We start from the raw sequence: 19,346 nt of genomic DNA on the forward strand, positions 1-19,346 counted from the left end.
AAAGTGTTTCCCGTTCCAAACTTGAATACACCAATATAATAATTTCAAGTGAATTGAGTTATTTATTACAAGGATCGTCTAGAGCATGAAATCAAGCAAACTAACAAAATAGATCAAAGCATAAGCAAAATTACAAAAATACCATCGATTTTTTTTTTCATCTGTTACATTGAAATCCCGAGCAATTCCCGCATGAAAGCTTAATATTTAATCGAACAATATGATGTTCTCTTTTCTGCCAAATCAGAGGCAGGAATCCATGTATAATTTGTGTACTGTTTGCGGTTACAACATTAAACAATCAAACTGAATATTTTCTTCAAGCGTTGCTAGTTTACTCTCGTTCCTTAAAAAAGATAAATGTACTCAGTTGTATTTGAATTTAACTGCTATTTTGAAGCAGAAGATGTATTTGTTGTTTTGGTCTTTTGCCATCATTTTAGCTGTACCCCCTGCAAAATGAATACCCGGAACGAGGTCTTTCAGATACAGGGAGATATTTCCAGTGTACTCCTTTCCTGGTTTCAATGGACACTCCAGCCCGTGATGTCTGCAGACATCCTTGTCGGTGTACGGAAAAGCGATTTCCATCCCAAGTACCCTCACTTTTATAGATATCGTTCCTTTTTCGACTATTTGACGGGGAATGAAGGCCATAGAAGCATTGATAGTTTTGCCGATATGGAAAACACACGGATCCGATGTGCAGGAAGGGATATCCACCCATTGGACGACCTTCTCCTTATGCCATGGTTCACATTCTGTATATTTGAGTTTCTTGCCAACTGCCAAAGTGCTTAAAGTGGCAAGGATGCAGACCAGAAAAATGCTTGTTATCTTCACGGCCATTCTCAAGTTAGAAGAACTAACTATCAACTGCAACAGCTCGACTGATTGTACTTTAACCATTCACTGCAAAAGGTTCATATGCTAGCATTACGTTCTCTCTCTCGTGACTCAAACACGATTATCACCATCGAACTGGCGCTTGTCATAAGATGTAGGTGAACCACTAAGATAGCTTGCAATTTATCTTCCGACATCGATACTCTGTCTAACAGACTGAAGCGAAAGAGTTGAACGTGATCAACCCATTCATTACATTATGGGATAAAAGAACAATTTCTCAAAACTTCCCTACCAAAGGATGTATGGAAATAGGTTAAGAGAATCAACACTTGATGTTAGGAGTGAGAAATGAGGTTTATTTTCAGCTCACTGCCGTGTATTTTCCAAAGGTGAAAGATTTACTCGTGATCAAGATCAAAAGAAGCATGTATGGTTTGTTCTAGGCAAATATTTGCACTGTCCGCGATCAATCACGTTTTTCGACATTTATCCGAAATTTTATTTCTACTGGACAAAAGATGGCTCCGATTTCTCTTCAGTACGTTTGCTTTTTCTATCATCTAAAGTTTGCAGTGTAGCGTGGTCGGTTCCGAGGCTTCAGTTCACAAATCCAAAAGCCATTCTCTCAAGTTTATTATTATTCACTTTTGTATTCGACTTTTTCAATCCAGCAGAATTCATTGTGAAGCGTCTTGGATGGTTAAGCACTGTAAAACTGAATTATCGTCACGAAATGGTTCTCAGGTGCGCCGAAACCAAGAAGCACACTGTCTTGTATTTAACAGAGCTATAAATCGTGTAATGATCTCTGTCGAGATCGTCAAACGCTTGCTCAATCTGACTGGCGCCAAAGCTTCTCTCCTTTAACCAAGGCAGGGCAGACTCGAGAAGGGCGAATGTTGAGCGGCTATGGCAGAGTTTTTGTAGTCAATGGAAAAATTGAGATACCAAAGAACGCTTAGTTAGTTTTTAGTTAAGGAAAATAGGCTTTCTGCTTTTATGGTAGAATACACTCTTTCACTCACACACAAAAAAAACCCCCAAGGTGCGGACAGTCGAATTTTCCTAAAAAACACCGAAATCCAAAAGATATCCACAACTGAAAAAAAAGGGGGGGTAGGGGAGTAGGGGTCAAAATTTATTAAAAGTTTTAGCGCCAAAGGGAATTCAAAAAAAGAGGGGTAGGGGTAGGCGCCAAGATTTATTAAAACTTTTAGTGCAAACGAGACTTGAAAAGAGGGGGGTAGGGGGTTAGGGGCCAAGATTTATTAAAACCTTTAGTGCAACGGGAATTGGAAAAAGGGGTAGTGGGGTAGGGGCCAAGATTTATTAAAACTTTTAGTGCAAACGGGACTTGGAAAAAGGGATTGGGAGGTAAAGTCCAAGATTTATTAAAACTTTTATCGCAAACGAGACTCGAAAAAGGAGGGTAGGGGCCAAGATTTATTAAATCTTTTAGTGCAAACTGGACTTTGAAAAAGGGGGATAGGGGTAGAGGCCGATATTTATCAGAACATTTAGTGTAAACGAGCCTTGAAAAAAGGGGTAGGAGGGTAGGGACCAAGATTTATTAAAAATTTTAGTGCAAACAGGACTTGGAAAAAGGAGGGTAGTGGGCAGGGCCAAGATTTATTAAAAATTTTGGTGCAGACAAGACTTGAAAAAAGTGGGTGGGGGTTGGTGGCCAAGATTTATTAAAAATGTTAGTGCAAACGAGACTTGAAAAAAGGGGGGTAGGGGATAGGGGCCAAGATTTATTAAAAATTTTAATGCAAATGAGACTTGAAAAAAAGAGGGGTAGGGGCCAATATTTATTAAAATGTTTTAGTGTAAACGAGCCTTGGGATTGAATTTTCGATAGTTGGCGTTATCGTGAAAATAGGGGTCGAGCATTATTGTTGGCAACGGACTTGCTCGATCACGACATGATTTCACGTCAGGATTACAGTGTTAGTTGCGATCACTCCAAATTCACGTGAAAAATCATCAAAGCTGCATGATGGGACTACTCCTTTCTGATCTCACACCCAGATCCTACCGTGTAACTGAAATGTAGGGCTGTGGAAGGCTTGGGTACAAGACTCACTATATTCTCTTTTACTTGTAGAAAGAGGGCGCGCTGCTTTTTTTCTTTAATCTGTTCTGCGCTAAGGTGGTATGCTTGTCAAAAGATCTTAAAGTAAGTAAGGGTTTGGCCCTGGGAACGGATGATGGATATATATATCTTGTTATTAAAAACTGGATCATTGGATAATGCAGTTCAAGACTTTTTGTTGGCTTAGCCATTATGGTATATGAGCCAATATAACATAATCTACAAATATGGTAAGCGTACGTGTCAGCTTAAAATCAAAAGGGAGCTAAAAAATCGAGTTTCTTCTTACAAAATAATAATTTCTTGGGGGCGTTTTTAATAAAACAATTATTCCACTCGCGCTTGTTGGATATGAGACGATTATAGCCAACTCATATCCAACGCGCGCTCGTAGAATAATTGTTAATTAGACGTTTTGTGAAGAATCGCTGATTATTATATGGCTGTGTCTCACAAGGACTGGGAACTACCGAATTCACGAATTTGATTGGCTGAAATCAATAATGAAACCGGTCTAGATTTTCCCATCTAGACCGGCATCTACACCGGTCTAGAAAAAAAAGTTACAAAGAATATAATGTTCCGTTGCTTTCTAGACACAGCCATATAATAAACATCTTATTAACTGAGCTAGGTCGGTCTGTATGAGAGAATCTTGACCTCGGTCGCTGGTACAGACCTCACTGTGTTCGGTCTGTACAGGCGACCTCAGTCAAGATTCTCCCATACAGACCTCCCGCTCGGTTAATAAGAACCAAGTATTTTTACGAGCCCGTAGGGCGAGTAAAAGTACAAATAATGAGTAAAAATACTCAGCGATACTACACAACTACAAAACAATAACTGTAAATAAAATGGGAAGGTGATTGTCACCTTTGATCCATCGTCTATCAAAATTTATTATCTAACTACACAACAAAGTTGAAATGGCAAATTGGCCACCGTTACGACTATAAAAGCTGACGTTTCGAGCGTTAGCCCTTCGTCAGAGCGTTAGCCCACGTGTTTTTTTTTATCTTTGCATCATGGTGGTGTTGAGAACACGCGTTGATTTCCAGAGATGGTTCGATGGTGGTGTGGTATAAGACCCTTAAGCGTCATTTAAAGCATCATTGTTGCCTCATGGTGGTGTTGAGAACACGCGTTGATTTCCAGAGCTGGTTCGATAGTGGTGTGATTAAGATCCTTTGTCTTGGGGGCGTGGACGAAAATCGATCTCGTCACGAATTACATGAAGAAATCTGCCTTCGAGCGCTTTTTATGAATAATGGAAATTTCTTCCGTCATACTTTAAAAAGATATTTTAGAATAATAAACGTCGTTTGAACGATCCATTCGTTTTTGGCAGAGAATAAAAAGAATAACCGAACTATTACCAGCGCTCTTGCGTAATTGAGACAATACTAGAGTTCATTAAAAATGCAAGGAATAGTTTTTAATGTTTTACATAAATTTGCGTTTGAACTTTACTACACGAACTTCAGGGATTTAATAATCTACAACATTAATTTTTCTCTCTCAAAGTTTCACTAATGATTACGAAGCGCTTTTTAATCTACATGCTGATTAACATGCAATTACAGACAAAAGAGTTGCATTTGTTTTCGAATGTCAGGAAACCGAAAGGTTACTCGGTAAAAATATATTTTACTGCGCATACATAACATTCGGTATGATTTAACAATCTACAACATTAATTTTTCTCTCTCAAAGTTTCACTAATGATTACGAAGCGCTTTTTAATCTACATGCTGAATAACATGCAATTACAGACTAAAGAGTTGCATTTGTTTTCGAATGTCAGGAAACCGAAAGGTTACTCGGTAAAAATATATTTTACTGCGCATACATAACATTCGGTATTCTTAATGTCTTTCTCCTTGAACATATATCAGTTTATCAAAACTTATTTGCTTAAACTTCTTCAAAATCCTTTCAAAATTAAGCGCCGACAAGTTATAAAAAAAAATCGCTAAGTTCATAATATCTGTTGATCAAGTTCAAAGTTCCATTTGCTGTTTCGAGGTTCAAATCGAGCAATTTAATTGCTTACCATTTCTTCAGAACTGCTTTCAATCTTTGCCGGGAACTCAAAACAAAACACGTACTTGCCATTCTGGTCTAGCATTTCCATTTTCGCTATCAGTTGAGTGCTTGGGTACATGCTCTTTATCTCGAGCGAAATGACCGCTTTGTATTCGACATTGGGCTTCAGCGGGCACTCAAGTCCATGGCCAGTGCATGCTTTTGGTTGATCCAGCGGGAAAGGCAACCAAGGTAGACTAGGGAGCTTTCCGTACACCTTAATTAGACTAGCATTTGTTATTTGCTCCTGGGATTTGAATGTCACTGTGCCATTGACAACGCTTCCTTTCTTGAAAACACATGGATCACTCGGACATGGTGTGATGTCTACGGAAACGACAGTTCCAAACGATTGTGTTTCTTCGGTACACTTGCTAAATTTAATGCGTGTTCCAACCACCGAAGAAAAGTTAAACGCCACGAGGTAGAACAGAACGATAGTTGCTTCCTTTATGGCCATATTCAAGTCGTTGTTTCACTTGCAGGTTGCCGCACTAGGTTTGAACCGAATGTCGTACGAAAGTGATATTTAATAAGGGGTGTTGCGTGACATCGTATGATGATGCGTACGCGCATCACAAATTCGTCCCCAGGATCTTACATCATTGTTGTTTAGGCGGATTCATGCTGACGTCGTTGTTTACATTTTTGCTCATTTGCATACGGCTTTTCGTAAAGAAGGAAGCATTTTAGATACAAATTGACTTCAGGCAGCTAAAGAGCTAGAAAACCTTAGTACATGGTGAAATTTTTAGCTCTTTTGGGTCTAATATTCAAGGAGAAATAGTCCATCAAAAACTGCAAAATTTCTAGGTGGCAAAAGCGCTAATGAGCTCATATATTCTATGTAAAATTTTGAGTTTTTAAACCCGTGTTGCACAAAAAGTATTCAATGCATCAGGCTCGTATTCATTGGCCGAGGTAATCGTACTTTGACCTTTCGATATTCAGAGCTGATTTATTTTTAGCCCCATCAGAAACTGAATTGCTTATGCTAATGAGGCAAATATTGTAAACAAGGATTCCCCTATAGAGAAGGAAGAAAATAACAGAGACAGTTGCAAAACCATCCGAAAATGTTGGCTAAAAAAAGATATTGATGCTCTTCACATGACAGTCGTAGGGACACAAGACAATAATAGTCACATGATAATAATAGTCACATGATCGTGATAGAGTCACATGATACTAATAGAGTCACATAATAGTAATAGAGTCACATGCTAATCAGAGTTCAAGGAAACTATATCATCTCCACCTTAAAATAGTAAACTAGTAAGTAAACTTTAAGAGCGACCTTTGCAAAACCGTTCGAAATGTTTACTTTAAAAAAATTGTTGTTCTTCACATGACAGTCATAGTCACATGATAGTCAGACTCACATCAGTAAAATGATGATATTAATAATAATAATAATAATAATAATAATAATAATAAAACTGATAAAGATAGTAATGGATATTAGTTATGATAACAGAATTAACAGTTGAAGTGAAAAGGCAAGGGGTTTTTCTGAGGAATATTTGGTCAAACTTTCAGGGAATTCGAGTACTCTAAGCCAGACAGGTGTACACCAGATACACTAAAAAAAATATTCGAGCAATATAGAATTTATTACGTCGTTAGAGAGCAACGTAATTTCCTCTTCTAGTACAGCAAGAGAGTACTGATCTTTCTAGGATACAATAATCCAGTTGGAGGGTCCTTCAATAATTTCATACGTCACTTAAATTAATCTCTTCAACAGTAACTCGAGGATTCAAATCAACTTTTACGAACGGAACTTCTGGTGCTCTCTGCTGACCAGAACAATCTTGCACCCATAATTCCACCAACACCTCCCCAGCGGGGACTGCACAATAACCTTCGAGTCTCACGTGACGATATTCCATCCCGGCGAATTCCTTGGTGCCTCGGAGCCTGGCCTCTATGTTAGCATTTTCACACTCGACGTTATTAAATGCAAAGAACCATCGCTTACAGCAGGAATTGCAGAAGCCAACGCGCATGCTCCCTTCGAAGATCACGTGCAGCAAACTCAGATTACTTTGTTTTGTGAAGACACATTCCTGAAAATAGCAATTAGACAACATCGCAAGAAGAATGGAAATGTGGTGACAAAGGCGTTAGTGAGATACAATGAATATATGAAGTTCATATATTTTAAAGGCGTCAGTATTTGATCATCGTGACGATCAACGGCTAACTTAGTACTACAATAGGCCATTTTCGATATATGAAGATTCTAACATGGCTCCGAGGCTTGTGGGATACAAAAGAAATAAATTATTAATCCCTTAATCGCGAAGTGATTTTTTTCGTTGTATTTACCCAAGCTTCGAAGTCAAGTTTGACTTTTTTGACTTTTTTTTTTTATTGAAAATGGCCTACTCTTAAGAGTGTAGCCCGCTAATCTCGTACTCAGGATCCTTCCCACCGCTTGGCCGTGGAAGGTCGGTCGAGGCACAAGACTAGTAGCCTGCTCCAGATCTTCAGTGAGTAGAACGAGGTGTGATGGCAAACGACGTCGAGGAGTGAAAGAACGAGGGAGGCTTGGGTCGGGTCACGTGATGACGCGACCCCAACCTCGTTCTTTGTTTTGCTTCTGCCGCTACTATCGTGCTGTTGATTATTTCGCACGAATTTTGCACCATATTACTTTCGGAAGCACTTTCTGAACGTCTGAAAAAAGCTAGCACTAGCGCCAAACAAGAACTTGGGGAGCACAGGTCGAAGCATGAATTTGTTCTTTTATGGAATATCACGATCCCACCCTTGCCAATTGCATGGTTATTTCCAAGTCACCCTACCTAAAACTCCACCTTTCCAGAACATTCTCTGAACACGGGGCACAACCCGCCTTGGAATAAAGTAAATCAAGTCGTTCGTGATTCTCGTTTTCATACGCTCGATGCACAGGACATCTCACTAGCACAGGACACCTTGACGGACTATTGTTCGCTTTGGAGTACAATAAATATATCGTATTATTAAAAACTAGATCATTGGATAATGCAATTCAGACTTTTTATTGGCTTAGCCATTATGGTGGTATATCAGCCAATATACCATAATCTACAAATATGGTAAGCGTACGTATCAGCTTAAAATTAAAAGGGAGCTAAAAATTTAATAAAATTTAATAATTTAAATCAACGTTTTTAATAAAACAATTATTCCACTCGCGCTTGTTGGATATGAGATGATTATAGCCAACTCGGCGCTACGCACCTCGTTGGCTATCTATCAACTCATATCCAACGCGCGCTCGTGGAATAATTGTTAATTAGACGTTTTGTTGTGTAGTATCGCTGAGTATTTTTTACGAGTTGTGCCGTATTTTGACGAGCCCGTAGGAACTACCGAATTCATGAATGTGATTGGCTAAAATCAATAATAAAACCGGTCTAGATTTTCCCATCTAGACCGGCATCTACACCGGTCTAAGAAAAAAAGTTACAAAGAATATAATGTTCCGTTGCTTTCTAGACACAGCCATATAATAAACATCTTATTAACTGAGCTAGGTCGGTCTGTATGAGAGAATCTTGACCTCGGTCGCTGGTACAGACCTCACTGTGTTCGGTCTGTACTGGCGACCTCGGTCAAGATTCTCCCATACAGACCTCCCGCTCGGTTAATAAGAACCAAGTATTTTTACGAGCCCGAAGGGCGAGTCAAAATATAAATAATGAGTAAAAATGATCAGCGATACTACACAACTACAAAACGATAACTGTAAATAAAATGGGAAGGTGATTGTCACCTTTGATCCATCGTCTATCAAAATTGATTATCTAACTACACTTAGACGGGTACAAATAACGCCATAGACGAGTAAAAATACCACGCGGTATTTGTACTCGTCCATTGTAGAGTACCGGTTAAACAGGTTTCCTCGCATCGCGCAAGCGAAGAATTGGATTGTAGTTACGAAAAAAAAAAGTGGCGGACAATTTGAATCATATTTCTGACGACGAAGAGTCAGAATGGCTAGCAAATATAGATCCAAGTTTACTAGATGAATCGAACAAATGAAAACAGCTTTACGACCAGAAAATTTCTTCATTTAATGAAGAAAATAGAAACAGCAAAGCAACGCGCCAATTACGTTCCACTTCGCATACCTCTGTCACGCACTCCTCGTAAATAAATATCCGTGAAATTCCCCGGCACTGAAATAACAGTTTGGCGTGTTGGATAATAAATAACTTATTAGACGTTTCGTTGTGTAGTATCGCTGAGTATTTTTACTCGTTATTTGTATTTTGACTTACCCTATGGGCTCGTCACTACACGGCACAACTCGTAAAAATACTCAGCGATACTACACAACAAAACGTCATCATCATCATCATCATCATCATCATCATCATGTTTATTTGTTCAAGCAGGTTGAATTTATTGGCAACTGTATAAGCTGATGTGGACCTGCTGTTTTCCCACCCAACCCACCCCAGGGGAGGACATCCAGCACACAGTAATCTCGTGCGTGGGAAATTCACGTCTCTTACCCCTTACCCTTTAAGAGACGGGACCTCCGGCTTTACGTCCTATCCGAGAAGACGAAACAATGTGAGTGAAGTGTCTTGCTTAAGGACTCAACGTTACGCCCCAGCCAGGACTTGAACCCGGGCCGTTTAACCCAGAGTCCAGCGCACTGACCACTGGACTACTCACGCCTCTCCTTAGTCGGAGAGTTAGCCCACGTGTTTTTTTTTGATCTTCGCATCATGATGGTGTTGAGAACACGCGTTGATTTCCAGAGCTGGTTCGATAATGGTGTGATTAAGGTAGCTCGTACCAGTTTCCTCGCGCGGGGAACAATTCACTCTTGCGTCACGCGCGAGAGAAACGTGCAAAAGAAGCGCTAGATTAAAAGACAAAAATTTAAAACAAAGATGGCGGCGCGAGGATTTTTTTCTACTTATGTGAAAAATTTACCTAAGAGCTTGTTTTTGATGTGTTGAGCGGCCACTGTGAATGCAGGAGATAGAAACTAAGATAACGAAGACGATTTTCGGAGAAGCAAAGCTTGCTTCACTTCACATTTTAAAGAAATATTCAACTGATATGAAATTTTGCGACGGCGAAAAAAGAACTAAAGTGAAGGATAATCTACCTGAAGTGGAAGAAGACTTTGAAACTTCAATGAAAATAATATGATATAGCCAGAAGTCATGTGTAGGATTTTTAAGATGAGTTCGGGAGGCCGTCTTTGACGGCTGTTTAATGATTTTCTTAGCAGTAAACGTCTGTAAACATCAGATCGTAGGTGCTCGCGCGAGCACACGCAACTGTCAGCGGTAGCTAAAACAGATCATGAGCAAATGTCGATCTTATAGAATCCAGATTTTTGAATGCGCGAGAACGCGCGTGGAAATTGCTTAACTCACGAAAGGTATTGCATGAAAACAAGTCCGGTGACCCCTTCTTTTTATTGTTCCAATATGATAATAACGTCGAAAGGAATCATCAGAAAAAAAAACTAGAAAATTCTACGGAAGGAAATTTGCGATGTGTGAAAATTGCCCTTTGTGTAGATTTTCTGAAATTCCGCTCCGTAGAATTTTTTAAAAATCTTTGTGCATTTTCCTTTTCAAGTGCCAAAAGCAATCACTGAAAAAAATCAGGGGGTCACCGCGTTAGTTTTCGAATTATTTAAGCCACAAGCTAAAAAATGCGTCTGAATAAGCCTCTGAAAGCGTTGCCATGGAAACTGCTAGTGACGAAATGACACCTATTTTTGGATAACCAATGATTATGTAATTCAACCCCGTACAAGTGTTCAACTGGCCTTGGTCAGTCTTTCTGTTGTATTCTTTCAAAGTTACAAACCATCAAAAAGATGAAAACCGGTACGAGCCACCTTAAGATCCTTTGTCTTGGGGGCGTGGACGAAAATCGGTCTCGTCACGAATTACATGCGGAAATATACCTACCTCTCTGCCTTCGAGCGCTTTTTATGAATAATGGAAATTTCTTCCGTCATACTTTAAAAAGATATTTTAGAATAATAAACGTCGTTTGAACGATCCATTCGTTTTTGGCTGAGAATAAAGAGAATAACCGAACTATTACCAGCGCTCTTGCAAAATTGAGATAATACTAAAGCTCATTAAAAATGCAAGGAATAGTTTTTAATGTTTTACATAAATTTGCGTTTGAACTTTACCACACGAACTTCAGGGATTTCATAGTCTACAACATGAATTTTTCTCTCTCAAAGTTTCACTAATGATTACGAAGCGCTTTTTAATCTACATGCTGAATAACATGCAATTACAGACTAAAGAGTTGCATTTGTTTTAGAATGTCAGGAAACCGAAAGGTTACTCGGTAAAAATATATTTTACTGCGCATACATAACATTCGGTATTCTTAATGTCTTTCTCCTTGAACATATATCAGTTTATCAAAACTTATTTGCTTAAACTTCTTCAAAATCCTTTCAAAATTAAGCGCCGACAAGTTATAAAAAAAATGGCTAAGTTCAGAATATCTATTGATCAAGTTCAAAGTCCATTTGCTGTTTCCAGGTTCAAATCGAGCACTTTAATTGATTACCATTTCTTCAGAACTGCTTTCAATCTTTGCCGGGAACTCAAAACAAAACACGTACTTGCCATTCTGGTCTAGCATTTCCATTTTCGCTATCAGTTGAGTGCTTGGGTACATTGTCTTTATCTCGAGCGAAATGACCGCTTTGTATTCGACATTGGGCTCCAGCGGGCACTCAAGTCCATGGCCAGTGCATGCTTTTGGTTGATCCAGCGGGAAAGGCAACCAAGGTAGACTAGGGAGCTTTCCGTACACCTTAATTAGACTAGCATTTGTTATTTGCTCCTGGGATTTGAATGTCACTGTACCATTGACAACGCTTCCTTTCTTGAAAACACATGGATCACTCGGACATGGTGTGATGTCTACGGAAACGACAGTTCCATACGATTGTGTTTCTTCGGGACACTTGCTAAAATGAATGTGTGTTCCAACCACCGAAGAAAAATGAAACGCCACGAGGTAGAACAGGACGATAGTTGCTTCCTTTATGGCCATATTCAAGTCGTTGTTTCACTTGCAGGTTGCCGCACGAAGTTTGAACTGAATAATGTACGAAAATTATATTTAATAACTTGTGTTGCGTGACATCGTATGATGATGGTACGCGCATCACAAATTCGTCCCCAGGATCTTACATCATTGTTGTATAGAGAAGGAAGAAAATAACAGAGACATTTGCAAAACCGTCCGAAAATATTGGCTAAAAAAACAATTGATGTTCTTCACATGACAGTCGTAGAATCAGATGATAGTCACAGATGCACGTAATAGTCATAGTCCTAGGACCCTATATTATCACGACCTTGAAATAGTAAACCAGTAAGGTCAGGAAGTAAACTTTAAGGGAGACCTACGTAAAACCGTCCAAAAATGTTTGTTATAAAATAAAACTGATGTTGTTCACATGACAGTCATAGGGACACAAGACAATAATAGTCGCATGATAATAATAGTCACATGATCGTGAGAGTCACATGATTGTAATAGAGTCACATGATAGTAATAGTCACATGATAGTAATAGAGTCACATGATAGTAATAGAGTCACATGCTAGTCAGAGTTCAAGGAAACTATATCATCTCCACCTTAAAATAGTAAACTAGTAAGTAAACTTTAAGAGAGACCTCTGCAAAACCGTTCGAAAATGTTTGCTTTAAAAAAATTGTGGCTCTTCACATGACAGTCATAGTCACATGATAGTCAGACTCACATCAGTAAAATGATTTTTTTTTTTAATAAACCAATTATAACAATCTTTATTTAGCAATAATTTCCATTAAATCCCCTACAATACAAAATATTAACAGCGTAAAAAACAATCCAAAATAACTCACTTTCGGCTCACATCTACTCCTTTTTTTTTTTTGTCAAAACGTCTGGAAAACTATAAATAATGGAGTCAAATCTGAACAGATTCAAAGACTAATAGTTTGACAGGTAAAAGCATATCCGAAACTATACAGAAAAGAGAAAGGTGTATGGCAAATCTAGAACCCTATATACAAGGCTGCTAAAAGTCATTAAACAATGTCAATGGCTCCCTCGGCAGCTGCGATTTCAACGTCACAATTATTATCGTCATACGCAGCGCGTCGCTCCACCCGCGATCCTCGAAGGCAAACTAAGGCCGACCGAAGGAGGGCAAAGGATGTCTTTGCTCGGATCCAGGAAATTGTTTGCGAGTATCGTTCCCCTTTCTTACCAGCTATCAGCTCGGCCAATCGGCTGTGGTATCTTATGCATTCCATCCCCATCCCTCCCGTAGTTGTAAATACAAGCGGCGTAAACGAGCCATGCTCGTAAAATGATGATAATAATAATAATAATAATAATAATAATAATAATAATAATAATAATAATAATAATAATAAAACTGATAAAGATAGTAATGGATATTAGTTATGATAACAGAATTAACAGTTGCAGTGATGGTGAAAATGATGATGGAAATAGTAATAATAACTTATTACTACCCAAAGGCAAGGGGTTTTTCTGGGGAATATTTGGTCAAACTTTCAGGGAATTCGAGTACTCTAAGCCAGACAGGTGTACACCAGATACACTAAAAAAAAATATTCGAGCAATATAGAATTTATTCCGTCGTTCGAGAACAACGTAATTTCCTCTTCTAGTACAGCAAGAGAGTACTGATCTTTCCAGGATACAATAATCCAGTTGGAGGGTCCTTCAATAATTTCATACGTCACTTAAATTAATCTCTTCAACAGTAACTCGAGGATTCAAATCAACTTTTACGAACGGAACTTCTGGTGCTCTCTGCTGACCAGAACAATCTTGCACCCATAATTCCACCAACACCTCCCCAGCGGGGACTGCACAATAACCTTCGAGTCTCACGTGACGATATTCCATCCCGGCGAATTCCTTGGTGCCTCGGAGCCTGGCCTCTATGTTAGCATTTTCACACTCGACGTTATTAAATGCAAAGAACCATCGCTTACAGCAGGAATTGCAGAAGCCAACGCGCATGCTCCCTTCGAAGATCACGTGCAGCAAACTCAGATTACTTTGTTTTGTGAAGACACATTCCTGAAAATAGCAATTAGACAACATCGTAAGAAGAATGGAAATGTGGTGACAAAGGCGTTAGTATTTGATCATCGTGACGATCGACGGCGAACTTAGTACTACAACAGGCCATTTTCGATATATGAAAATTCTAACATGGCTCCGAGGCTTGTGGGATACAAAAGAAATAAATTATTAATCCCTCAACCTCGATGTGATTTTTTTCGTTGTATTTACCCAAGCTTCGAAGTCAAGTTTGACTTTTTTGACTCTCTTTTTTATCGAAAATGGCCTACTCTTAAGAGTGTAGCCCGCTAATCTCGTACTCAGGATCCTTCCCACCGCTTGGCCGTGGAAGGTCGGTCGAGGCACAAGACTAGTAGCCTGTTCCAGATCTTCAGTAAGTAAAACGAAGCGTGATGGCAAACGACGTCGAGGAGTGAAAGAACGAGGGAGGTTTGGGTCAAGTCACATGATGACGCGACCCCAACCTCGTTCCTTGTTTTGCTTCTGCCGCTACTATCATGCTGTTGAGTATTTCGCACGAATTTTGCACCATATTGCTTTCGGAAGCACTTTCTGAACGTCTGAAAAAAGCTAGCACTAGCGCCAAATAAGAACTTGGGGAGCACAGGTCGAAGCATGAATTTGTTCTTTTATGGAATATCATTATCCCACTCTTGCTAATTGCATGGTTATTTCCAATTCACCCCTACCTAAAACTCCACCTTTCTAGAACATTCCCTGAACACGGGACATAACCCGCCTTGGAATAAAGTAAATCAAGTCGTTCGTATATACCAAAATCTACAATATGGTAAGCGTACGTGTCAGCTTAAAATTAAAAGGGAGCTAAAAAAAGTTTAATAATTTAATTCAACGTTTTTAATAAAACAATTATTCCACTCGCGCTTGTTGGATATGAGATGATAGATAGCCAACGCGCGCTCGTGGAATAATTGTTAATTAGAAGTTTTGTTGTGTAGTATCGCTGAGCATTTTTACGAGTTGTGCCGTATTTTGACTCGCCCTACGGGATCGTCAAAATACAAATAACGAGTAAAAATGCTCAGCGATACTACACAACAAAACGTCTAATAAGTTATTCATTATCCAACACGCCAAACTGTTATTTCAGTGCGGGCGAATTTCGCGGATGTTTATTTACGGGGAGTGCGTGACAAGAGTACGCGAAGGTGAACGGAATATGGAGCGTTGTTGTGTTGCTGTTTCTTTTTTCTTCAAGAAGTGAAGAAATTTCCAGGTCGTCTAGCTGTTTTTCTTCGTTCGATTCATCTTGTAAACTTGGATGTATATTTGCCAGCCATTCTGACTCTTCGTCGTCGGAAATATGATTCCAATTGTCCGCCATTTTTTTTGTTCGTAACTACAATTCAATTTTTCGCTTACGCGTTGCGAGAAAACCTGTTTAACCGGCACTCTACATGCCCAGTACAAATACCGCGTGATATTTGTACTCGTCTATGGCGTTATTTGTACTCTACGAAGTGTAGTTGGATGATAAAACTCGTTATTCTTGATTCTCACAGCTTCACATACGATTTGAGAGCTTCTTCCTGGTTATTCAACTTTTCTGGTATCGAGAACAATGAGTAAGCTTGTTCTAAGGGACTGAATCAGCAAATGAGGTCGGAGGAGTGAGTAGGGTCAAAGATAATATCTATCAAACCTTTCTTTCAGTTTGGGAAGGGTTAAAAAAGTGCCAAACACCAATGCATAGCAGTAGGAAACGAACCTTGAGCAATCCATACTGTTGCCGAGGATCGTGGTCCCATGTACAAATCTTCCAGCTGTAGATTGATCCAGACCTTCCCGGCTGACCTTTCCGTCCTTCTCTACCAGGAAAACCGGGGGACCCTTTGTCCCCCTTAGGTCCACGGGCTCCCTGTTCTCCCCGAGCTCCTTTGAATCCACTGTTCCCAGGTAACCCTGTGGGTCCTTGTCGACCGGGAAGGCCTGTGAGTTAAGCAAAAAGGTCATTCATGAATGGATACTACCCCTGTTTATCGTTTGTTTTATTGAAAAAAAGTATTAAAGAAATGCACATCTTCTGCTTAACAATTTTAGATCACCTTTTGATACCTAGGGTTTTTGTGAATCTCGTACCCAGGTTCTACCGTGTTACTGTACTTTCCAACCGCTTTCCCGACACTGCAATCACCGTCAAAATTAGTTGACGCATCATGTTTCAAAAAATTCTATTTATGTGAAGAATAACATTCCTGTTTCTACCTCACTCTTAATCATTATCAACCCCCCTTCCCCCATTCAATGTTCATTGAATCACGAAAAAACATTGTTTTTTAAGGGGGGGAAGGGACGAATAAGTTAACTTAACGAGGGCATTATCAACCCCCTTCCCCCATTCAATGTTCATTGAATCACGAAAAAACATTGTTTTTTAAGGGGGGGGAAGGGACGAACAAGTTAACTTAACAAGGGCATTATCAACCCCCCTTCCCCCATTCAATGTTCATTGAATCACGAAAAAACATTGTTTTTTAAGGGGGGGAAGGGACGAATAAGTTAACTTAACGAGGGCATTATCAACCCCCTTCCCCCATTCAATGTTCATTGAATCACGAAAAAACATTGTTTTTTAAGGGGGGGAAGGGACGAATAAGTTAACTTAACGAGGGCATTATCAACCCCCTACCCCCATTCAATGTTCATTGAATCACGAAAAAACATTGTTTTTTAAGGGGGGGAAGGGACGAATAAGTTAACTTAACGAGGGAATTATCAACCCCCTTCCCCCATTCAATGTTCATTGAATCACGAAAAAACATTGTTTTTTAAGGGGGGAAAGGGACGAACAAGTTAACTTAACGAGGGCAATATCAATCCCCCTTCTCCCATTCAGTGTTCATGGAATCATACAAAGACATTGGTTTTTTTTTTGGTTTTTTTTCAGTCTTGGTGGGGGGGGGGGGGGGGGAGAGGGGGTGACCAGGTTAAATTAACGAGGGCAAAAAAGATAAAACTGAAATATTAGGGGGGTTGAAAAGATCAATGTGTCAACGATGGTAGGTTGTCATAGCAACACTACATATACAGAAGTAAATGACCTTACCTGGTTGACCTTTCCTCCCTTTGAGTCCAATAAGTGGATAGGGGTCTACAATATAACTGTATCCCTTAGCACCTTTCTGACCCCTACTTCCTTTCCTCCCGGTTGCCCCTGTTAGTCCCGTGATTCCGATAGGCCCACGGGCTCCGGGGGATCCAATGAAGTCTTGCTTGCATTTATTTTCTACCTGCAAAATGACAAAAAGTGGTTGAAAAATTGGAAAAAAAACTAATTAATAACTATTCCTATGGCTAAATAGGTGCTTTCTGCGATGATGAAATTTCCCTCTTGACTATTTCTTTCTCTTTCGAAAACTAGATGCTGACATTTTGATCTATTTTCTCAGTTTTTGGCCTTTTTATGTCCTTCTTGTATAAGTTAATACACTGATTGGCAATTTACCGAGACTGCGAGGAGAATTTATGTGGCTATCGCGTTTGGGAATTATGGCATCAAAATTCTTTGGATTTGCGCGTTTTCGCAGACCTGAATTATAGGTTTTGTATTTTTGAACTCGAAAACAACAAACAAACGAACAAACAAATATCTTCACAAATAGAGTTCATGAGTACCACAGGACCCCCACACTACGCCTCTGTATCTTACCTGGTCGCAAAGGAATTTTCCCCAACGAATTGTCCTTTGAGTATGAACTGCTTGATAAACCGATAACAGGACGAGCAACTCCAGAATTCTTGCCATCGCTCAAGAAGTCGAGGTAAGACAATATAGTTGAATGAAACTATAGAAAGAGAAAAAGCGATCTTTCTAAGTAACAGCTGAACAGTCTGGACGTAGAATCTAAATGATTTTGACAGAAATTTCATACTTCGAGCGCGGAAAGGTAAAGTTCACACTTCGTGCGCGGGAGAGGTAAATGCTCGCGCGAAAACATGCGTGGGTAAAATGATTCACGCGTGAGAAAGCGAGCGCTCTCATTCATCGGTAGCTGAATCTGTATTCAAACAACAAATGGAAACAATACAGCCCGTCGCAAAGAAAATCGTAGAAAATTGAATTTCAGACTTGAAATTGAACAAATGCCTGCTTACAAGCCATATGTAAACACTGGAGAATTAAATCCGTTTGCGAATATAAAGTGGTCCGACCACAATGCAAGAGCTGAGAATGTATCGAAAAATTTTTGATAACAGTGAATAATATTATACGTGAATAGCGTTCGCTGTAAAAATACTCACCGTTGTATTCAATGTCTCGTTTGATTATCTGAATAACGAAAAACCGCGGAGCATATTTTGTGAAAGATTATAACTTATAGTATGTGGGCTCTGTGTCAAATGTCGGCGAGCAACAGTTAATCCTTTGTTTTTTTATTCTTTAAAAGAATTAATCTTTTCCTGTTATGGTCACGAAATGAAGTGGGCTTGGATAGCGGGGAGGCGGGAGAAGGATGAAAATCTGTCGGGGTGGAGAGGGGGGAGATTTGTTCTATGTCTTATATACTCAGAACCGTGCCGGCAGGAGCCGAAATCTCCTTTTTCCGTTTTTTACGTTGCAAATACATTGTTTTGGTCTTAATCAAAGGATAATCAGTTCCATCAATCAGAGAAGTAGAGTTGAAAGTAAAGTTGAAAGTTGAAAGTTGAGAGCTGCAAAGCCTAGTACTGAAGAAAGCTAAATATCAATAAGGTGCAGTTAAGGATGTCTAACAATGTTCCCTCTTTGCAAATGGTGGCAGGTAAATCTGGCAAAAAATGACCTTTTATCTCTCGCCATCGTTGCTCTCTCAGAACGTATTTAGAAGTTGAATTGTTGCAGACAAGATAACGAGAAGTAGAAAAGTAAAGAGAATAAAGAAAATAGAGAAAAATACCAATCAGGAAATTGTGAATCTATGTAATAACAAATTCTCTGAAGAAACATTAGAAGGATTGTTTTGTAGACAGTACGGAGAACCGCTAATGCGATCTTGGGAGTAAATGGTCAAAGCAAGAGCTGCCTGTGCGCTATAAGTGTCATGGCAAGGTGTTACAGGGTAAAATGGCATCGCGAAAGGAGGAAAAAAATTCCTCTTCACTGGACAACTTATCCAGCTTAGTGTAAACTCGTTCAACCGTCATCATTTCTTTTCAGAAATCCTTCTAAATCAATACACAGCTGATTTATCATAG

The 19,346-nt window shown here is 39.4% G+C and overlaps 3 protein-coding genes and 2 long non-coding RNA genes across 6 annotated transcripts in view; 2 read left to right on the forward strand and 3 right to left on the reverse strand.

Moving 5' to 3' along the window:
- LOC148726136 (uncharacterized) overlaps positions 1-3,107 on the forward strand; it is a 3,531-nt gene extending 424 nt beyond the window's left edge. Inside the window, exons 2-3 of one of the 2 annotated variants that reach the window (XR_015990010.1) lie at positions 1-1,431; positions 1,521-3,107. The exon at positions 1-1,431 is cut by the window's left edge and continues 224 nt beyond it. This is a non-coding gene — a long non-coding RNA (uncharacterized LOC148726136). The remainder of the gene's footprint in view (positions 1,432-1,520) is intronic. The other variant, XR_015990011.1, reaches the window with a different exon arrangement.
- A 1,878-nt stretch (positions 3,108-4,985) lies between these two features.
- LOC148726137 (NPC intracellular cholesterol transporter 2 homolog a-like) lies at positions 4,986-5,489 on the reverse strand. Its single transcript, XM_088728672.1, has one exon. The coding sequence runs from the start codon at positions 5,487-5,489 to the stop codon at positions 4,986-4,988; it is 504 nt and encodes a 167-aa protein (XP_088584798.1).
- A 4,280-nt stretch (positions 5,490-9,769) lies between these two features.
- Positions 9,770-11,486, forward strand: LOC148726138 (uncharacterized). Its single transcript, XR_015990012.1, has 2 exons — positions 9,770-9,822; positions 10,905-11,486. It is a non-coding gene; the product is annotated as an uncharacterized LOC148726138 (long non-coding RNA).
- LOC111329764 (uncharacterized) lies at positions 11,148-18,563 on the reverse strand. Its single transcript, XM_088728605.1, has 5 exons — positions 18,414-18,563; positions 17,821-17,956; positions 17,218-17,401; positions 15,880-16,100; positions 11,148-14,144 (listed from the first exon to the last, which is right to left on the reverse strand). Exons 2-5 carry the CDS (start codon positions 17,914-17,916, stop codon positions 13,791-13,793), a joined length of 855 nt encoding a protein of 284 aa, XP_088584731.1. The 5' UTR covers positions 17,917-17,956; positions 18,414-18,563; the 3' UTR covers positions 11,148-13,790.
- Positions 11,585-12,088, reverse strand: LOC111329767 (NPC intracellular cholesterol transporter 2). Its single transcript, XM_022934538.2, has one exon. The coding sequence runs from the start codon at positions 12,086-12,088 to the stop codon at positions 11,585-11,587; it is 504 nt and encodes a 167-aa protein (XP_022790273.2).
- Positions 18,564-19,346: the final 783 nt, after the last annotated feature.

This window comes from Stylophora pistillata, chromosome 7 (genome assembly GCF_964205215.1).
Source record: "Stylophora pistillata chromosome 7, jaStyPist1.2, whole genome shotgun sequence".
NCBI classification, from domain to species: Eukaryota; Metazoa; Cnidaria; class Anthozoa; order Scleractinia; family Pocilloporidae; genus Stylophora; species Stylophora pistillata.

Bases quoted from the DNA above. Each gene is read 5' to 3' on its own strand.
- LOC148726137 (XM_088728672.1), bottom strand. From the start codon at position 5,489: ATGGCCATAAAGGAAGCAACTATCGTTCTGTTCTACCTCGTGGCGTTT.
- LOC111329767 (XM_022934538.2), bottom strand. From the start codon at position 12,088: ATGGCCATAAAGGAAGCAACTATCGTCCTGTTCTACCTCGTGGCGTTT.
- LOC111329764 (XM_088728605.1), bottom strand. From the start codon at position 17,916: ATGGCAAGAATTCTGGAGTTGCTCGTCCTGTTATCGGTTTATCAAGCA. The intron at 17,402-17,820 runs GTAAGATACAGA...GTCATTTTGCAG, and splicing joins GAAAATTCCTTTGCGACCAG to GTAGAAAATAAATGCAAGCA. The intron at 16,101-17,217 runs GTAAGGTCATTT...CTTAACTCACAG, and splicing joins AGGGAGGAAAGGTCAACCAG to GCCTTCCCGGTCGACAAGGA.